At 40.1% G+C, this 19906-nt stretch overlaps 1 protein-coding gene across 1 annotated transcript in view; it reads right to left on the bottom strand.

The window, feature by feature from the left end:
• The window catches only part of LOC136862916 (cell adhesion molecule Dscam2), a 476298-nt gene that overhangs the window by 103434 nt on the left and 352958 nt on the right, over positions 1-19906 (bottom strand). Inside the window, exons 18-19 of the mRNA XM_067139195.2 lie at positions 18921-19217; positions 18454-18723 (exon numbers count right to left, since the gene is read on the bottom strand). Of these exons, the coding sequence (XP_066995296.2) occupies positions 18454-18723; positions 18921-19217 (567 nt within the window). The remainder of the gene's footprint in view (positions 1-18453; positions 18724-18920; positions 19218-19906) is intronic.

Raw genomic sequence — 19906 nt, 5'->3', positions numbered from 1 at the left:
CAAATCACAAATGAAGGGATACTGAATCGATTTGGTGAGAGGAGATTGATTTGGCTAAATTTGACGAGAAGAAGAGATAGAATGATAGGACACATCTTAAGACACCCAAGACTTGTTCAGTTGGTTTTTGAAAGAAGTGTAGGTGGTAAGAACGGTAGGGGTAGACCAAGGTATGAATATGACAAGCAGATTAGAGCAGATGTAGGGTGCAATAGTGACCTAGAAATGAAAAGGTTAGCACAGGATAGGATGGCATGAAGAGCTGCATCAAACCAGACTATGGACTGATGACTCAAACAACACAAAATATAATTTACATTTATAGTTTGATAAAATAATTACCTTTGTTTACAAATGAGTTAAAATTGGAAATATCAGAATTTTCTTCTGATTTTTGGATACAAAAAAAATAATGTATTTTTTATGAATAATCACCCTTGTTTAAATGTTTAAATATTTAATTGTTGTTTATTTTTAAAAGTCAGCTAAGTTCACTTTATATTTAAATGCATGTTTATGATGAGAATTTCAGAAGAGACAGTCTTTACAATGTTGCTCTTTGGGGTGAACACTGCCTGACCTTGCTTTTCAGTCACTCCAACATACACTGACTGACAGAGCAAATGCAACACCAAGAAGGAGTGGTTCGAAAGGGATGAAAGTTGGGGAAAAAACAGAGACGGCACGGACGAATAATTGATGTTTATTTCAAACCGATATGCAGGTTACACAATGCGCACGGCATCGACTCAGTAGGATGTAGGACCACCGCGAGCGGCGATGCACGCAGAAACACGCCGAGGTACAGAGTCAATAAGAGTGCGGATGTGTCCTGAGGGATGGTTCTCCATTCTCTGTCAACCATTTGCCACAGTTGGTCGTCCGTACGAGGCTGGGGCAGAGTTTGCAAACGGCGTCCAATGAGATCCCACACGTGTTCGATTGGTGAGAGATCCGGAGAGTACGCTGGCCACAGAAGCATCTGTACACCTCGTAGAGCCTGTTGGGAGATGCGAGCAGTGTGTGGGCGGGCATTATCCTACTGAAACACAGCATTGGGCAGCCCCTGAAGGTACGGGAGTGCCACCGGCCGCAGCACATGCTGCACGTAGCGGTGGGCATTTAACGTGCCTTGAATACGCACTAGAGGTGACGTGGAATAATACGCAATAGCGCCCCAAACCATGATGCCGCGTTGTCTAGCGGTAGGGCGCTCCACAGTTACTGCCGGATTTGACCTTTCTCCACGCCGACGCCACACTCGTCTGCGGTGACTATCACTGACAGAAAAGAAGCGTGACTCATCGGAGAACACGACGTTCGGCCATTCCCTCATCCAAGTCGCTCTAGCCCGGCACCATGCCAGGCGTGCACGTCTATGCTGTGGAGTCAATGGTAGTCTTCTGAGCGGACGCCGGGAGTGCAGGCCTCCTTCAACCAATCGACGGGAAATTGTTCTGGTCGATATTGGAACAGCCAGGGTGTCTTGCACATGCTGAAGAATGGCGGTTGACGTGGCGTGCGGGGCTGCCACCGCTTGGCGGCGGATGCGCCGATCCTCGCGTGCTGACGTCACTCGGGCTGCGCCTGGACCCCTCGCACGTGCCACATGTCCCTGCGCCAACCATCTTCGCCACAGGCGCTGCACCGTGGACACATCCCTATGGGTATCGGCTGCGATTTGACGAAGTGACCAACCTGCCCTTCTCAGCCCGATCACCACACCCCTCGTAAAGTCGTCTGTCTGCTGGAAATGCCTCCGTTGACGGCGGCCTGGCATTCTTAGCTATACACGTGTCCTGTGGCACACGACAACACGTTCTACAATGACTGTCGGCTGAGAAATCACGGTACGAAGTGGGCCATTCGCCAACGCCGTGTCCCATTTATCGTTCGCTACGTGCGCAGCACAGCGGCGCATTTCACATCATGAGCATACCTCAGTGACGTCAGTCTACCCTGCAATTGGCATAAAGTTCTGACCACTCCTTCTAGGTGTTGCATTTGCTCTGTCAGTCAGTGTATCTATCTCACTCATGGCAGGTATTCAGCTCACTTGCAGGTTAGCTGCCCAGAGCCAGCTGGTGAGCACTTAAGCTGCAAACGTATGTCTTAGACCATTTTCATTTAGTTATTGTCAACATGCTCCCTGAAACATTCCCTCTCTCCTTTTTTTTTTCCTTCAACTTATTCACATCGAATTTCTTTGCTTTTCTTCCTTCCTTCCTTCCTTCCTTCCTTCAATTTCTTCAACTTTAGACAGCACTTTGTGATTACCAAGGTGTGGTGGGTGTCCATGACTGCACCTGGGAAGGTCTTGCAATCAAACGCCTGGATTTTTGAATTCTTTGATATTTTCTCATGTCTTCAGCTCTTGCCCACATACATGGCCATGATTTATGGTTTTTAAACCAAGTGTTAGCAAGGACTATCTTATAATCAGTGCAGAATTCTACCAGTCAATTTCTCATTTCTTTCCTTTGCCTGTATTCATTCCCTGTCTATATTCTGCTACCACATTACCTCCTGTTTCTTAGCCTACTACTGTATTTCAGTCTGCCATCACAGTTAGGTTTTCACGGACTTTTATGTATTGGATTAAATCTTTTATCTCTTCATGTATTCTTTCAATTTCTCCATCATCTGCTGAACTATTGAGCATGTACACCTGTACTACTATTGGAGTGGGCTTGAGTTTTGTGTCTATCTTAACAACCAGCCATTATACTGGTAACATTTTACTTATATATTGCTCTATTTTCTTATTAATTACTAGCTGTTGAACTCATTGTTGATGGGTTAGTTTTTATACAATTGCAGCTGTAATATCATATATTGCAGATGAGTGGCAGCCAAAGAGAGAGAGCACATCTTAAGTAAAACAGTCAGTATGATGTTATTGTTGATCAGTTTTGTAGTCTAAGGACATTGTAGGCCACTGCATTTAGTCTTCTTCTGGTTCAGTAATGTTAGGGCATCTGAGGTCAAGGGAGTCTTTAATTTCCACCTCCTTTCAAGACTGCCTTTTTTTGGTATTATTTGTCATCGTGTTTTCCTTCTCATTACGATGGCTATCCTTATTTATCTTCTTGATCAATATGGGCTGATGATCACATGACTTTGTAAGTTATAAAAACAATCACAAAATAATTGCTATTCACCTCGTTACTGGGAGGACTGAACTATATTTTCATTGGCATTAACTTGACATTAAAGCCTAAATTTGTGAATATCTCTGTAGTAAACATGTACAAAACATAAATGATCAGAAATGTAGTTTCTATAATTTTGTTACATAGATTTTAGATGTAACAAATATTACCAGAGATAGTGGGAAGTTTGTGAAAAATGTAATAATAACAAATCTCCATCATTATTAACCATAAGGTAAGGGTGCATAAAACATTAAAAAATGGAAATTATATTTTACATGCCTTTTATTAAGGATAGTGTTTAATACAGCTAAGGAACTAGAGCTCTAACTTCACCACCAATAAAGACAATATCCATTTATCTACTACGTGTTATTAATAAGGAAACTTGACATTTCTTGTTTTGGTATCCTTAATATTGCTATGCCACTGTACACTAATCAAATTATATATAGAATGTTACGGGTATACGTGCAGATATTTTGCTAGTCGATAAAGAAAAGTACATCTCAGAACATATGCTATGTACTTTTTACCTTGTCCTATTAGTTTCTCCATAAATGAGCCGAATATTTCAGGCCCTAATGTGTTTTGTACAGCCATATAGAGTTACAGTAGAAGAATATAGGGGTTGTTGAACCTGTTTGTTATCGAAGGCCAACACACGTTGCTGTGCCTTCTCCTAGCTGCTAGGCAAATAGGGGTGGTAAAGGCACATGCCAGACCACTTCTTGTACTGGAAAAATGGTCTAGGTTATGCTGTGAAAAGTACACGTAATCCTTACTGAGGTATCCACTTTTGTACCTCCTCATATTGCTGCCAAGTGCTAGTTTGTACTCGTACAAACCTTTTTCTATAAATATAATTATTGTGTTATTTGGACTTGTGTGGGCATATTCATTGGTTGAGATGGAACTGAGCTTATAACATAATTCATAAACAATACCTAAAGGTAATTAGTTTTAAAACTGTCAAGCTTCAGGACTATGTCCAGTAGAAGTTCAGTCTTTATTACAGGCTATGACAATTAACACAGTATGTAACACGGAATATCCATACCAGCGCATACATGCGAATCTGTGTTCTGCAGTTGTAGTGATTTATAAGACATCAATGACACTAATCAGTGATCCAAGCTGACAAAAATGAAGGGAAACAATTAATAAGTTAATGAGTGGGTGCACCATTTCAATGCTGTTATTGTGTCAGTCTAGGTTGAATTTCTGACAACAGACAATGCGAGTTGCCTATGCAATTTTCATAACATTTTCAGGTCAACGAAAGAACGGTGGACACTGAAAAAATGCTATCTGTAGATTCAATGAAATTGTTATTCGTACCACAAGATTCAAAGACCCAAATTGCATCCATGCTTTTGAAAATTGCTGGAAGGATAAAGAGCTACTATAAAAGTGCCATGCCAAACTGAGTAGCTCAGGCAGTTGAGGCGTTGGCCTTCTGACCCCAACTTGGCAGGTTTGATCCTGGCTCAGCCCGGTGGTATCTGAAGGTGCTCAAACATGTAAGCCTCATATTGGTAGATTTGATGATGATGGTGATGATGATGATGATGATTGTTGTTTAATGGGGCCTAACAGCTAGATCATCGGCCCCTAATAGTATGAGGTGCAACAAAATGAAATGACATTTAAAACTTCAAAATGTATCCACAGACTAAAATCTAAAACGAATGGTCATGAAAAAAGACCATGAATCCAAAACAATCAGTGGATCCAATTCACAATGCTTCATATTCTGGGATTTTTCAAAATGGCGCCCGGTAATGACGACGTAGTGTTTTATCCTCCGAGTAAATTAACCGTAAAATGTGACGAAAAGTGCGGAAAATGTCGAAGATTAGTGAAAAATTGAATGTTATGTGATTCATGTGATCGATGGTGGCATTATAAGTGCGGAAACTGCCCTAGAGACGTAAAAACTAATGAAAATGTTGACTGGATTTGTGAGCAGTGTGTTCGGAATGTTGTAGTTGGCGACGGTGTTGACGATGAAGCACCGAAAACAATCGATGAGGAATATAAAAGTGCATTAGAAATTGTAAACATTCTACACAAGAACAATGAGACTCTTAAAGTTGAAAACCAAGAATTAAAAGAAAGACTGCGATCGCTAGAATTTGGGACTGACCATTCTTCGAGTGATATACCGGTACCAGTAACAAACTCGAGCACGTGGTGTCAAGTAGTTCGTGGATGGCCGGCTAAGAAGAAATCTACAGCTGAATTTCCGGATATAAACATCAGAAATAGGTTTTCTGTCTTAAATAATTTTATTCTGAAAGAAAGTGATCGCGCGCGTGAAACCAAATCATCGCGATCCGCTGCCGTTGCCGGGCCGAGTTTAAAATTTAGGCCTAGAATTCAGATCCAAGACCCAGTTAGGCCTAAATCAGCGAAGGTAGCTGTGTTTGGTGATAGCCAAGGAAGGGGAATTGCGGGAGTGATTAACGACGAGAATATAGCAGCAACCGGAGAAATATATCCAGGAGCTTCTATCAGCAGTGTCCTGGAAAACGTAGAAGAAGCATCTAGGGACTTCGGGAGCGGCGATGCAGTGCTTATCATCGGTGGGACGAACGACGTAGCTCACGACGACGCCAAGAATGTAAAATCACAACTTAAACATACACTAGGGAAGTTGACCCACACTAACGTCTTTGTAGTGAACGTGCCTCACAGGCATAATTTGAGTAGGGACTCGTGTCTGAACATTGAAGTGGACAAGGTCAATACAGATATTGTTAAAATTTGTAAACATTTTCGGAATACTCAGGTTATTGAATGCAGCAGTTTTGAGAGATAGGCCTACAGTTATACAAAACATGGCCTCCATCTAAACAATTCAGGTAAACGAAAGATAGCAAATATTAATCTTAAGATATGTAGGGTACTGTAAAACAGGCAACTCCCTTGAGTTATAATACTGACCAGGAAAACTAGTAGAAAGAACCAGCTGTACTTCAAGCTGGCTCAGTCAACTAGAAAATGAAACTCAGGATAGTAAGGAATTTCAAGTTACCCAATTGCAACAGTCAAGTTTTAGGGAGGATGGGGGTCTGAGATTGCTCTTGGTAAACTGTCAAAGTGTAGTAAATAAACAATTAAATTTCAGTACATTGATGGAATCTTATGAGACTGATGTGGTGATAGGAGTGGAATCGTGGTTGAGAGAAGGGGTGGGTAGGGCCTAATAGAGAAGTATTTTCAGAAGGGTACACAGTCTATCGTAGAGACTGAGGAGATAAAAAGGGAGGGGGGCTGTTTATTCTGGTGAAGGAAACTTACTGTTCACATGAATGGTTTACCGATGAAAGGGATGAAATATTAGGGATAAAATTAGTTTGTGATAATATGAAGGAGGTGGGAATTATAGGAACATACAGGCCTGGAAGAGAGGAAAGAGACATGGAAATATTTGAGAAAATAATAAATTATACTCATAAAAACAATAATAATGATATGGTAATAATTGGGGGAGATCTAAACTTGCCTGAAGTTGAATGGAATGGAGCTGCAAGTGAAGCCCATGAACAGAAACTGGCAAATAAGTTAATTTGGGAGGGAGGATTTACACAAGTAGTACAAGAACCGACTCGTCTCAATAACTTACTACATGTATTCTTGGTTAAACCATGGGAAATTGTTGATAAAACTGAGGTAATTGATAGAATAGGTGACCATAAGGCTGTAATAATGGATGTAGGACTCATACCAAAAAGGCTTAATAAGAGGGTTACACAAGACAAGAAATTGTACAGAAAAACAAAAGTTGATGAATTTGGGACTTACCTTAAATCACAATTCAGTTGTTGGATAAGTGAAGGGAGTAACGTGGATACATTTTGGGGTAAATTTAAAGGAATCATTGGGAAGGAGAGAAGAGATTTCTACCTGTTAAGAAGGGTAAAATGACCTCAGACCCTGTTTATTATACTACGGAAATAAGAAAATTGAAAAGAAAATGTAGAATAGTAAACAGGAAAATCAAAGAGGGTAGGGAGAGTAGAGAAACTAGAAAACAGCTAATGAGGAGGGTGAAAAAGGAAGCAAAAGAGAATTATATGAATGGCATTCTTCAAGAGGGTAATGACCACAAAGGGAAATGGAAAAAGCTGTATTCATATATCAGGAATCAAAACGGAAAAGGAATCCAAATTTCTACAATGGTGGGAGAAGGGGGTGAACACTATTTAACAGATACTGAGAAAGCAAATCTATTTAGTATGGAATTCAGAGATTCAGTAAATGATTGTCAGGAGTTGGAAACCGAAACAGAAGATAGAGAGGGAGAGACACAGAGGGAAACAAGAAGCTTCTCATTCACAAATGAAGATATTTTCAGAGAAATCCAACTGCTTCAGAAAGGAAAAGCAGCAGGAAGTGATCAAATTACTGGGGAGGTATTAAAGACAATGGGGTGGTACATAGTGCCTTATTTAAAATTTCTCTTTGACTATGTCATAAATAATAGTGTAATACCAAAGGAATGGAAGGAATCTATAATAATACCAATTTATAAAGGAAAGGGTGATAAAAGGAAACCAGACAACTGCAGAACAATCAGCCTGACCAGTATAGTTTGTAAAATACTGGAGAGTTTAATATCAAAGTACATCAGAGGGATATGTGATGATAAAAATTGGTTCATGAGGAGCCAGTATGGATTTAGAAAGAAATTTGCTTGTGAGGCACAACTGGTGGGATTTCAGCAGGACATATCAGATCAATTGGATTCAGGAGGTCAGTTAGATTGCATAGCTATAGATCTTTCCAAAGCCTTTGATAGAGTGGAACATGGAATATTATTTAAGAAATTGGGGGAATAGGATTGGACGTAAGGGTTACACGTTGGATAAAAACATTTCTAAATTCAAGGGTTCAGAAAGTCAAAGTAGGAAATAATGTATCTCAGGAGGAGAAAGTTTGGAAGGGAATTGCACAGGGTAGTATAATCGGTCCATTACTTTTCTTAATATACGCAAATGGTTTAGGGAATAATATAACATCAAAAATAAGATTGTATTCAGATGACATAATTGTTTATAGGGAAATAAACAACATTGAGGATTTTCAGAATTACAAAGGGACCTTGAAAGTATTCAACAATGGGTTGAAGAAAATAATATGGAGGTTAATGGAGGCAAATCAACTGTTACAACTTTTATAAACAGAAGCTTTAAAACTAAATTTGAATACACTTTGGGTGAGGTAGTTATCCCAAAAGATTGCAAGTGCAAATACTTAGGTGTGAGATTTGAAAATAATTTGCACTGGAAGGGTCATGTTGATGACATTGTTGGGAAAGCATACAGATCGTTAAATGTCATAATGAGGCTACTTAAAGGATGCAACAAAGAATTAAAAGAAAAACGTATCTTGAGTATGGTTCGTCCATTATTGGAATATGCAAACAGTGTTTGGGATCCTCACCAAGAATACCTAATAAAAGAAATAGATAGTGTGCAGAGGAAAGCAGCAAGATTTGTAACAGGGGATTTCAGGAGAAAGAGTAGTGTATCAGAAATGTTAAAGGAACTTGGGTGGGAAACTTTAAGTAAGAGAAGGGAGAAAACTAGACTTATTGGATTATATAGAGCCTATACAAGAGCAGAAGCGTGGGGAGATATCCATGAGAGGCTCCAGTTGGAAAATAAATATATCGGCGGGACTGACCACAAATATAAAATTAGAGGGAATTTTAGCCGAAGCAATTGGGGTAAATTTTCCTTCATTGGGAAGGGTGTGAAGGAGTGGAACAGTTTACCAGGGGTAGTGTTTGATCCTTTTCCAAAATCTGTACAGATATTCAAGAAGAGAATAAACAACAACAGAGAAAATAAATGAAGTGTTAGAGGGCATTCGACCAGTGCAGGTTATTGTAAATTAAAAAATGTGTGTGAATAAATTAATTTCATTCCCTGGTCTAAGGAGTTTGGACAGCCAAAGTAGGGGACTGCCTGTAGGGGTGAAGTACAGTGGGGACTTCGAGGGCCCTGGGACCGCTACGGTAGCTGTGAAGGCCCTTCAGGAACTCTGAAAAGTGGTGGCAAAAGGGGTTCTGGTTAAGACGCAGCAGGTCGTTATGCTACTTAGGTTCCAGAACGGGTAAAAAAAAAGTAAATACGTAAATAAATGCAATGTAAATATTAATGTTTTACCAGTTGTATAGTATCATTTGAAGTAATTCCACATACTGTATATCAGTTGACTATATTTGTAAGTAGTACAGGAGATATTATAACTAGAATTTTGTAAGCAATATAAATTTATTAAGGATGAGCTGTGTGTTTAATAGAAAACATTGTTAGCGTAAATTGTATAATGCTGTATTATAGGAAAATCTTCTTCTCTTGTTAATTTAATATTTAGTGCTGGACAATAATGTATTTTAGTGTACCATTTGCCACCGAGGTAGACACCTCATTTGCAAATAAAGAAATTTTGATTTGATTTGATGATGCTTGTTGTCCAAAGGGGTTCAAAATCTAGGTCACCAGCCCCTTATAATTGTACTAATCTCTGGTAAAGCAGAACCATGGTGTTCCTCAAGTGGTGGTATTAAAAACAGGTAACATAGACTCGTGGTGTACCTCGCATTGCGGTACAAATCACAGTTAATGTAGACTCATGGTGTTTCTCACATGGTGGTAAAGTCACAGCTGATGTAGACCCATGGTATGGCACCACTCACAGGTAACACAGACTCACGATGTTCCTCACATAAGGGTACTGCTCACAAGCAAAGCCGACTCTTGTTGTTCCTCACTTAGTGGGACCAATCATGGGCGCCGGTATTCCTGCGGTATTCTTCACATAGTGGAACTAATCATGGGCAATGTAGAGCCACAGTGATCGCACATTATAGTACCACCCACAGGTAACTCTGACTCGTGGTGTTGATCACATAAAGGCACTACTCACTGCCAATGCAGACCCATGGTGCTCCTTATATAGTGGTACTACTCATATATAACTCAGACTCATTCTGAATACAGGGGAACCAAACCAATTCAGCGCAGCATGCAGCAGCTCCACCTGCACGGATCCCAGTCCATGATGCCGCACGCCCGCTCACTCGCCTCGGTGGAATGCACATGAGAGTACTAATAACAGGCAATGCCCAGTCCTATGTTGTTCCTCACATAATGGTTCTAATCGCAAGTAACATCGATCCATGGTGTTCCTCGCTTAATGGTACTAATCACAAGTAATCTCATGGTTACAATTCTTCATTGCTTGGTCACCCCTTTTAGTCACCTCTTACGACAGGCAGGAAATACTGTGGGTGTACTCCTTGTCTGCATCCCCTACCAACAGGGGGTATCGGTAGATATACTGGCATGTAAAATAACTCTTGCGGGAGTAAATTCCGGCATCTTGGTGTCAGAAAACTGTAAAAGTAGTTAGTGGGATGCCAAGCCAATAACATTATTACTGAAAGTGCCACAGAGTGTTTGTAATAGAAGGCTTATTATTGGGCAGAAAGTCCCGATAGGTAAAAGGATGACTAACTGACCAGTTTTATTAGAGCTCCTGTAATAATAAAAATAATTATAATATAATAAAATAATAATGGTTTGTACGTTCCACCAACTACTTCTTATGGTTTTTCAGAGATGCCACGGTGCCAGAATTTAGTCCTGCTGGAGTTCTTTTACATGCCAGTAAATCTACTAACACGAGGTTGACGTATTTGAGCACCTTCAAATAGCACCGCACTAAGCCAAAATCAAACCTGCCAAGTTGGGGTGAGAAGGCCAGCACCTTACTCAGTGCAGCACCAATCCCTTTACCTGCACAGTTGATCAGTGTAGCTTACCTGGAGTTGCTCAAAACTTTGTTACTGGAGCTTTCAGAGGATGTGTCACTTTGACTTCGCAGAACCATGTGGTTTTAACACATTGGTGCACCACCTCACGTAAGCTGCTTACTGCATGATCATTTGGATCAGAGATTTTGTCGATGACGGATAGGATGACATAGACCCATCACTTTGGCTGCCAGATCTCCAGACCTTAATCCAATGGATATTTCCGTCTTGGGACGCATGAAAAACAAAGTATGTCGAACTGAAGTAACCACTTCGGATGACCTCCAAGAACGTGTTTTTCAAGCACCAGAGGATATTCGGAACAACCCTGGTATCTTGGCTTGAATGCATATCAACTGGATTTGGAGAAGTCACGCCTGCATAGAAGCCCAGGGTGGTCACTTTGAACAATTGCTGCGAGTTTCACTTTGGTATGTCAGATATTAAGCCATTTCTGCAGCGTATTGATTTGGGAGTACAGTACAGAATATATATAGTATTTTGAGTCTCGATAGTTTGATATTCCCATAAATCCGAGCAGAAAAATTGAAGTGCCGGTAACAAAAATTATAAATTGAGAGTTTCTGTGTGTGAGTGTCTTGTATGTGGCAAAAGCTGAACACAACACATGGAAAATATGCTTGTTGAAATTCTAGACATTGACCTTGAACACAGTTTGGCAGTTCCTCAATCCTACTCTGCACGTGGTTCGGGTTCATTATGTGTGTTCGAGCAGTTTAGATTTTGTTGTTTATTCACGATGAGTTAAAACAAAAGACATTTTAGTTTTTAAGGGCCGATGACCTTAAAACAGCAATCATCATCACCATCATCATCATTATTATTATTATTATCAGATTTTTAAAAATTAATAAAATATGTGTTTTTATGTTTATCACTACTGAAATAGGCACTACAACATTTAACTTAACAACGTAGGTTGCTTAGTGCATTATTTTTAATTTACAAAAGATAGTTTAAAATCTCTTTTAGTGTAAGGCAATATGTATGTCTTTTTGTTGTAAGCTACTGTGCTGTAATGTTTAACATAAGTCAATTTTTTGTGTAATTTGATAAATCCGTGTCTTTCTATTCGAGATAGTCTCATTACTGTCCCCCTGGAATTACCAAGCCCCTACTGTATATTAGTTCATTCTTTTCTACAACAGCGTGTTACTATTATGACTGTAGTTCCTGCAACCATGCCACCCTTTTTTATGTGTCACTAATGTGAGCCTTGTTTGGCTATGTCATGTTTGACTGTGTGGCCCCAGTATTGTCTTCTTCTTCGCCTTATTCTACTGAAGCCTTACATCTTATCCCAGGTATATTCTACTGGCATCGTCTTAACATGTGGTAACGTAATCTGCTGTGATTTGTTATTAGCACCATCACAGTAAAATGTAGGATTCAGTTATGGTGGAATCCTGTTAGATACGTTCAACATCTGTGAATTGTGTATAATTTGATTACTCATCTGGTACTCAAGCAACCATCAGCCAGGCATCAGGTTAATAGCTGCATGTCTGTCACATGTAACCTTGCTTATGTTTCTCACATTTGCTGATGCATATGTTTGATGTTTTTACACAAAACCTGTTTGTCACACTTCATCCTCTCATGCTAACCACAATATGAGGTTACTGCTGACTCATCTCCAAGAGCTTTACCTGGTTCCGGTCTTATGCATAGTATTCTGCAGTCAACTACTGCAATCAATGTTGCCACATGTGATGTACATTTCATCTTGTTTCCTCCTAAACCACGCATATGTTACTATTTTTTCTCTGTCTTTCAGCTCTTAATGACTTGATAATAATTTTGCTTTATGTCCCACTAACTACATTTATAGTTGATATAGATGTTGATTCCCATAGAGAATCTGAAATATTTGTCCTGAATGAGTAAATTTATAATACCAATATAAATGGTCCATTATTGGACATTATAAATTTTCCAGCTAACTCATTCTTGGTTGCCAGCGTTTTGCCCTCGTGTGCTGGGGTGGGCTCATCAGTTGGTACCTAGCACACCTACCAATACGTTGGCTAGTGCATACCGTGGAGGCCACTGCGTAGGCTAACTGGAGCCACCGGCAGTGCCAATGCACTAAGAGACTTTGTCTCATCACTAAAAATTGATGCCTGCTTGGCCATCAGATGATATAGATGTTGATTCCCATAGGGAATCTGAAATATTTGTCCTGAATGAGTAAATTTATAATACCAATATAAATGGTCCGTTATTGGACATTATAAATTTTCCAGCTAACTCATTCTTGGTTGCCAGCGTTTCGCCCTCGTGTGCTAGGGTGGGCTCATCAGTTGGTACCTAGCACACCTACCAATACGCTGGCTAGTGCATACCGTGGAGGCCACTGCGTAGGCTAACTGGAGCCACCGGCAGTGCCAATGCACTAAGAGACTTTGTCTCATCACTAAAAATTGATGCCTGCTTGGCCATCAGATGATATAGATGTTGATTCCCATAGGGAATCTGAAATATTTGTCCTGAATGAGTAAATTTATAATACCAATATAAATGATCCGTTATTGGACATTATAAATTTTCCAGCTAACTCATTCTTGGTTGCCAGCGTTTCGCCCTCGTGTGCTAGGGTGGGCTCATCAGTTGGTACCTAGCACACCTGCACTGCCGGTGGCTCCAGTTAGCCTACGCAGTGGCCTCCACGGTATGCACTAGCCAGCGTATTGGTAGGTGTGCTAGGTACCAACTGATGAGCCCACCCTAGCACACGAGGGCGAAATGCTGGCAACCAAGAATGAGTTAGCTGGAAAATTTATAATGTCCAATAACGGACCATTTATATTGGTATTATAAATTTACTCATTCAGGACAAATATTTCAGATTCCCTATGGGAATCAACATCTATATCATCTGATGGCCAAGCAGGCATCAATTTTTAGTGATGAGACAAAGTCTCTTAGTGCATTGGCACTGCCGGTGGCTCCAGTTAGCCTACGCAGTGGCCTCCACGGTATGCACTAGCCAGCGTATTGGTAGGTGTGCTAGGTACCAACTGATGAGCCCACCCTAGCACACGAGGGCGAAACGCTGGCAACCAAGAATGAGTTAGCTGGAAAATTTATAATGTCCAATAATGGACCATTTATATTGGTATTATAAATTTACTCATTCAGGACAAATATTTCAGATTCCCTATGGGAATCAACATCTATATCATCTGATGGCCAAGCAGGCATCAATTTTTAGTGATGAGACAAAGTCTCTTAGTGCATTGGCACTGCCGGTGGCTCCAGTTAGCCTACGCAGTGGCCTCCACGGTATGCACTAGCCAGCGTATTGGTAGGTGTGCTAGGTACCAACTGATGAGCCCACCCTAGCACACGAGGGCGAAACGCTGGCAACCAAGAATGAGTTAGCTGGAAAATTTATAATGTCCAATAACGGACCATTTATATTGGTATTATAAATTTACTCATTCAGGACAAATATTTCAGATTCCCTATGGGAATCAACATCTATATCATCTGATGGCCAAGCAGGCATCAATTTTTAGTGATGAGACAAAGTCTCTTAGTGCATTGGCACTGCCGGTGGCTCCAGTTAGCCTACGCAGTGGCCTCCACGGTATGCACTAGCCAGCATATTGGTAGGTGTGCTAGGTACCAACTGATGGGCCCACCCTAGCACACGAGGGCGAAACGCTGGCAACCAAGAATGAGTTAGCTGGAAAATTTATAATATCCAATAACGGACCATTTATATTGGTATTATAAATTTACTCATTCAGGACAAATATTTCAGATTCCCATTGGGAATCAACATCTATATCATCTGATGGCCAAGCAGGCATCAATTTTTAGTGATGAGACAAAGTCTCTTAGTGCATTGGCACTGCTGGTGGCTCCAGTTAGCCTACGCAGTGGCCTCCACGGTATGCACTAGCCAGTGTATTGGTAGGTGTGCTAGGTACCAACTGATGAGCCCACCCTAGCACACGAGGGCGAAACGCTGGCAACCAAGAATGAGTTAGCTGGAAAATTTATAATGTCCAATAACGGACCATTTATATTGGTATTACATTTATAGTTTTCGGAGATGCCGAGGAGCTAGAATTTAGTCCTGCCGGAGTTCTTTTTACGTGCCAGGAAATTTATAGACATGAGGCTGACATATTCGAGCACCTTCATATACCACCGGACTGTACCAGGATCGAGCCTGCTAAGTTAGGACCAAGGAACCAGTGCTTTAAACGTTTGAACCACTCAGACTGGCAACTTTGTTTTCATATGTTTAATAAGCACTGCAGAAGAAGCAGTAAGTTATAATGCTTTATTTTACCATTACACATATTCTTTTGTCTGGAAGCACGAAATAATAATGTTATATTTTTACGTCCCACTAATCACTTTGATGGTTTTTGGAGCCGCTGAGATGCTGACATTTTGTCTCGCAGGAGTTCTTTTATGTGCCAATAAATCTTTTGACACAAGGCTGATGTATTTGAGCACCTTCAAATACCACCAGACTGGCCAGGATCAAACCTGCGAAGTTGGAATCAGAAGGCCAGCACCTCAACCGTCTGAGTCACTCAGCATGTCAGGAAGCATGAAATGTAGATATGTTTAATTTATTTAGTTTTATAACATGTCCATTATTCATTTGAAACAAAAAACATTCGATATGCTTCGATAATTCTATTCCGATAGTACTAATTTGGATGTCCTATCCCATGCATTCTTTTGTTGATGTAAGGAACTTTGTTTACGCACACGTCAACACAATTTTGCCTTGTTCCTTGTACCTTTACACAATGAAAAACGGGGATCGTACCATATTTCACGTCCCAGAGCGCCTATCCCAACCTTAAGCTTGAATAATTATATCACACACTCGTACAGACCCCGCACTGACACAGGTTTTCAGGTCATTTCCATACTTGCCGGAGCATGTCCCAATCCCCTAAACGACGTAACAGCAAAAACAGCACCATTAACGCTGACAATTTGATACATCTCCAGTGCCCACAACTGATGACCAGGGGTGTCTAAACTCCCTAAGATGGAAACAAAATACTAACAATCACAAAACCAGTCTGGTGAGAATGTTATGTAACATGGCATACCCTAGTAGCAGCGTTCAGCTGTTATCATAGTTTTGTTGCTCTTAAACATAAAACCAGTTTGGCAAGAATGTTATGTAACATCTTGTGGCATTGTATCTGTAGCGTTAAGCTGTTATAGTAGTTCATGTGCTCTTAAACATAAACAGAAACCAGTTTGGCAAGAATGGCGTGTAACTTGCCTGTTATTAAAGGAAAGCTATTCATTCACAAAAACAAGGCATATTACCTATTCTAAAATCATCGTATACCTTTGCTCATGACAGTAAATTCCAAGGATTACTAAAAGTTTGATGTATAGTGGTTTTTCACATTGCTTTCTATTGCTACAAGAAATATCTGCATGTATACCCCTAACATTCTGTATAGCACTCTTCAGATATCCCTGAACTTAAATGTAGAGTTTCAAGAAATTATATCAAAACATTGTCCCATGATGTTCACGAAAACATCCAAACAGACAGACAGAGAATAATTGAACTGAACCCTCTTTTCACTTTTGTATACCTAATTTGAGATAGAAATGAAAGATGAAGCAGAAATTTGAAGTGTACAGACAAAACTGTAATTTTATTCATAGAAATTAAGCTAACTGCTGAATTTTCCACATTTGACTTTGTGTTGGTAATTCTGTAGTCACCTGACCAGAAATCCTGCTCTACCTGCCGACGTACTGTACTAGGCAGTCAGTCCATTCCTCTCGTCAGATTCTCTAACCTACCGCAGCCATTCAAACTTCCAACATTTCATGCTCTAACTCACAGAATGTAGGTATTGATTTTCTTGATGATTGCTCCCTGTCATATGGTCTCCACCTGGAGACCTGAATAGGGAACTATTTTACCTTCAGAATATTTTACCTGGGAGGGAACAATCATCAATACATCATTCAGTGGTACAGAGGGAGATGTATATCCATGGGAGTAACGGCTGTAATTTCCTGCTGCTTTTAGCTGTAAACAGTACAGTGTCAACATATCTAAGCCATGATGGACAAGCCCTCTTACCATGACTACACACTTGTTTCAAATAAAAAATAAAATAAAAAATATATAGTCTAATTACATTATGGCCACCTGCTAGTATCCAGAGTAACCAGCTAGATGTTCTGGCAATGACTCAGTCAGGTGTTGATAGGTCTCCTCGGGTGTCTGGAACCATGCATTCTGCAGAGCTTCTCGTAATTATTGTAGGGTGCATGGTGGAGGAGACAGACAGTGAACAGGATGATCCAGGTGTTTCCACAAATTTTCAAATGGATTGGATCGGAGCTAGGGAAGAATGCTGAAGTCTTCATCGTGCTCTTCCAATGATGTGCGGACACTTCTAGCCATGTGGCAAGGTGCATTATTGTGTTGAAAGATTCCATCCTCTCAAGGAAAGTCAATAATGATATATGGGTGGACATGATCACCGAGGATGGATTCATAACCAACTTGATCAAAAGTGCCTTCCACAGGGATGGCGGGCCCTAGAGAATACCACGGAAACAGGTCCCCAGACCATAACACTGCCTCTGCCATTTTGTGTTCATCCAGCAATGGTTGCAGGGTGTTGGTTCTCTGACATTTCCCAATGGACATGCTGATGTCCATCTGTTTATGTAGCTGAAAATGACACTTGACAGAGGAGGCTACCCATCGCCAATCAGCAGCAGTCCAGTTGCCACACTGTCAAGCAAATTCCAGCTGTTTTTCGGTGCAGTAACCCTCTGTCTACTCCGGAACCCCATTCGCAGAAGGGTTCACTGAACTGTTATGGTAGAAGCATGTCTGGATGCCCCTGGTTAATTTGGATGGTAAACTGTTCTGCTGTAGCACGTCGGTTGGCCTTCATGCACCGTCAGAGTCGACATACATTTCAGACATCAATGACACATGGAGTTATGCAGTTTCTATGACAGTTATTCCCAATTGTGCCGTTTGTCCACTCACTATACACTTTTACCACAGAGGTATATGAACAGTTTACAAACTTGGCTGTTTCTGAAATGCTGCATCCCTTGGCCCAAGTTGATTATCATCCCTTTTTGTAACTTGGTTAAATAGATTTCATTGCTCATGACAGCAGGAAGAGCATCAGTCACATTATATTGCCACTTCACCACCACATATCACGGGCCATAAGTCATGGGCTATGTGCAGATAGCACTTCTAGCAGGTGGTCATAAAAATGTGATTCAACTGTGTATATCTGTATGCATGTTACTCAATGTTTCTTGTACTGTACTTTAAATTTTAAAACATTTTTATAATATAATATAATATAATATAATATAATATAATATAATATAATATAATATAATATAATATAATATAATATGTGTAAGAAAGTATATTATCTTTTATGTATTTAAACTTACCTAGAACTGTAATGGAATATATAATTTGGTCTGATCCATTTGGATTAAATACTGCACATGTGTAATTGCCTTGATGCTGTCGCTGCACATCAGTTATGTGTAGACTACCATTGGAATGTATAATTATCTTATCCCCGGTTATAGGAGAACCCTCAACACCTTGCCACGTACGTTCTGGAGGTGGTATACCTACAGCAAGGCAGGGAAGCTGTAGGGAGCCCCGACGGCGAACTGATATGGCACGGCCAAATGAAATAATAGCTGCTGGCACTGTAATAGAAAGAACAAGATCAGTTTATTAAATTTACAGTAGTATCTTAAAATATTATTTCACCTGTAAGCATGAGCCAATTTAGATGATAATAATAATAGTAATAATAATAATAATAATAATAATAATAATAATAATAATAATAATAATAATGATAATTTATATGAATTATGTTTCAATAAATTAAAATAAAGACCTTTGTTTGAAATTGTTGCATGAACAACTGGGGTACTCTGTCCTTCTCCAACACGAGTAAACGCAGTCACCCAAAATTCATATGATTCTCCTTTGTGGAGGTCATGTACTTCATAGTGCGTGTGGGTCGGAGGTAGACGACGTTTAGCTGAGTCTCTTTCACGTCCTGCTTCCAAGATCCGAGAATAAACTGTGTAGCTTATAAGACGACCATTTGGACGAGTTGGTGCCATCCAGCTAACAACCAGTGAAGTGGGAGAACTTGGTAGTACCTTTATATTTCCAGGAGCTTCTGGAACTGTCATGAAATTAATGATATCAAATGAGTAAAGTAGTTGTAAACAGAGAAGAATATAGTGTCTATGAAAACTCTTCAAGAAAACAGGAATTTATGATCTCCTAGTAAAATGAGTCAAGCGAGAAAACAGAATATAGTTATTTACACAAATCACACACTAGAAATCTTTACAAACAGTATACAGAACAACTACATTTGAAGACAAAAAAAACTAGTTTCACCCTGAAATACAGGTCAAAATGGAATGAACTGGGGGAAAAAGGTAGAGAGTATCAGTGGCAATAAATGTTTACTGTCCCCAGTATGTGTTTTAATCATTATTTTCGTACTATACACCAATAAGTCTGGTCTAGAAAGCCAAGAATAATGGTTGAGATGATCAGTCATGCTGGCCACACATCACCTCATAATCTGCAGGCCTCCAGGCTGAGCAGTGGTTGCTTCATAGGTCACGGCCCTTAACGGTGTTGTGCCATGGGAAAAGAAAGATACACCAATAAGTAGCATCACTCAACATAGAGTGTTACCTCTTCTGTTGCTCACATAGAACTTCAGATGGAATAGGGCTATCTGATGGTGTTCCGAGATAGTCCAGCTGATGCAGCCTTAATCCATGTGTGCAGTTCCTGCATGTTTCATACAAAGTGTTGATAGAATGTCAGATCTCATCTAACATGTTCTCAATCTGG

This window comes from Anabrus simplex, chromosome 2, assembly GCF_040414725.1.
Source record: "Anabrus simplex isolate iqAnaSimp1 chromosome 2, ASM4041472v1, whole genome shotgun sequence".
Classification (NCBI taxonomy): Eukaryota; Metazoa; Arthropoda; class Insecta; order Orthoptera; family Tettigoniidae; genus Anabrus; species Anabrus simplex.
Note: the sequence above shows the minus strand (reverse complement) of the source record. Positions and strands in the feature narration are given on the sequence as shown.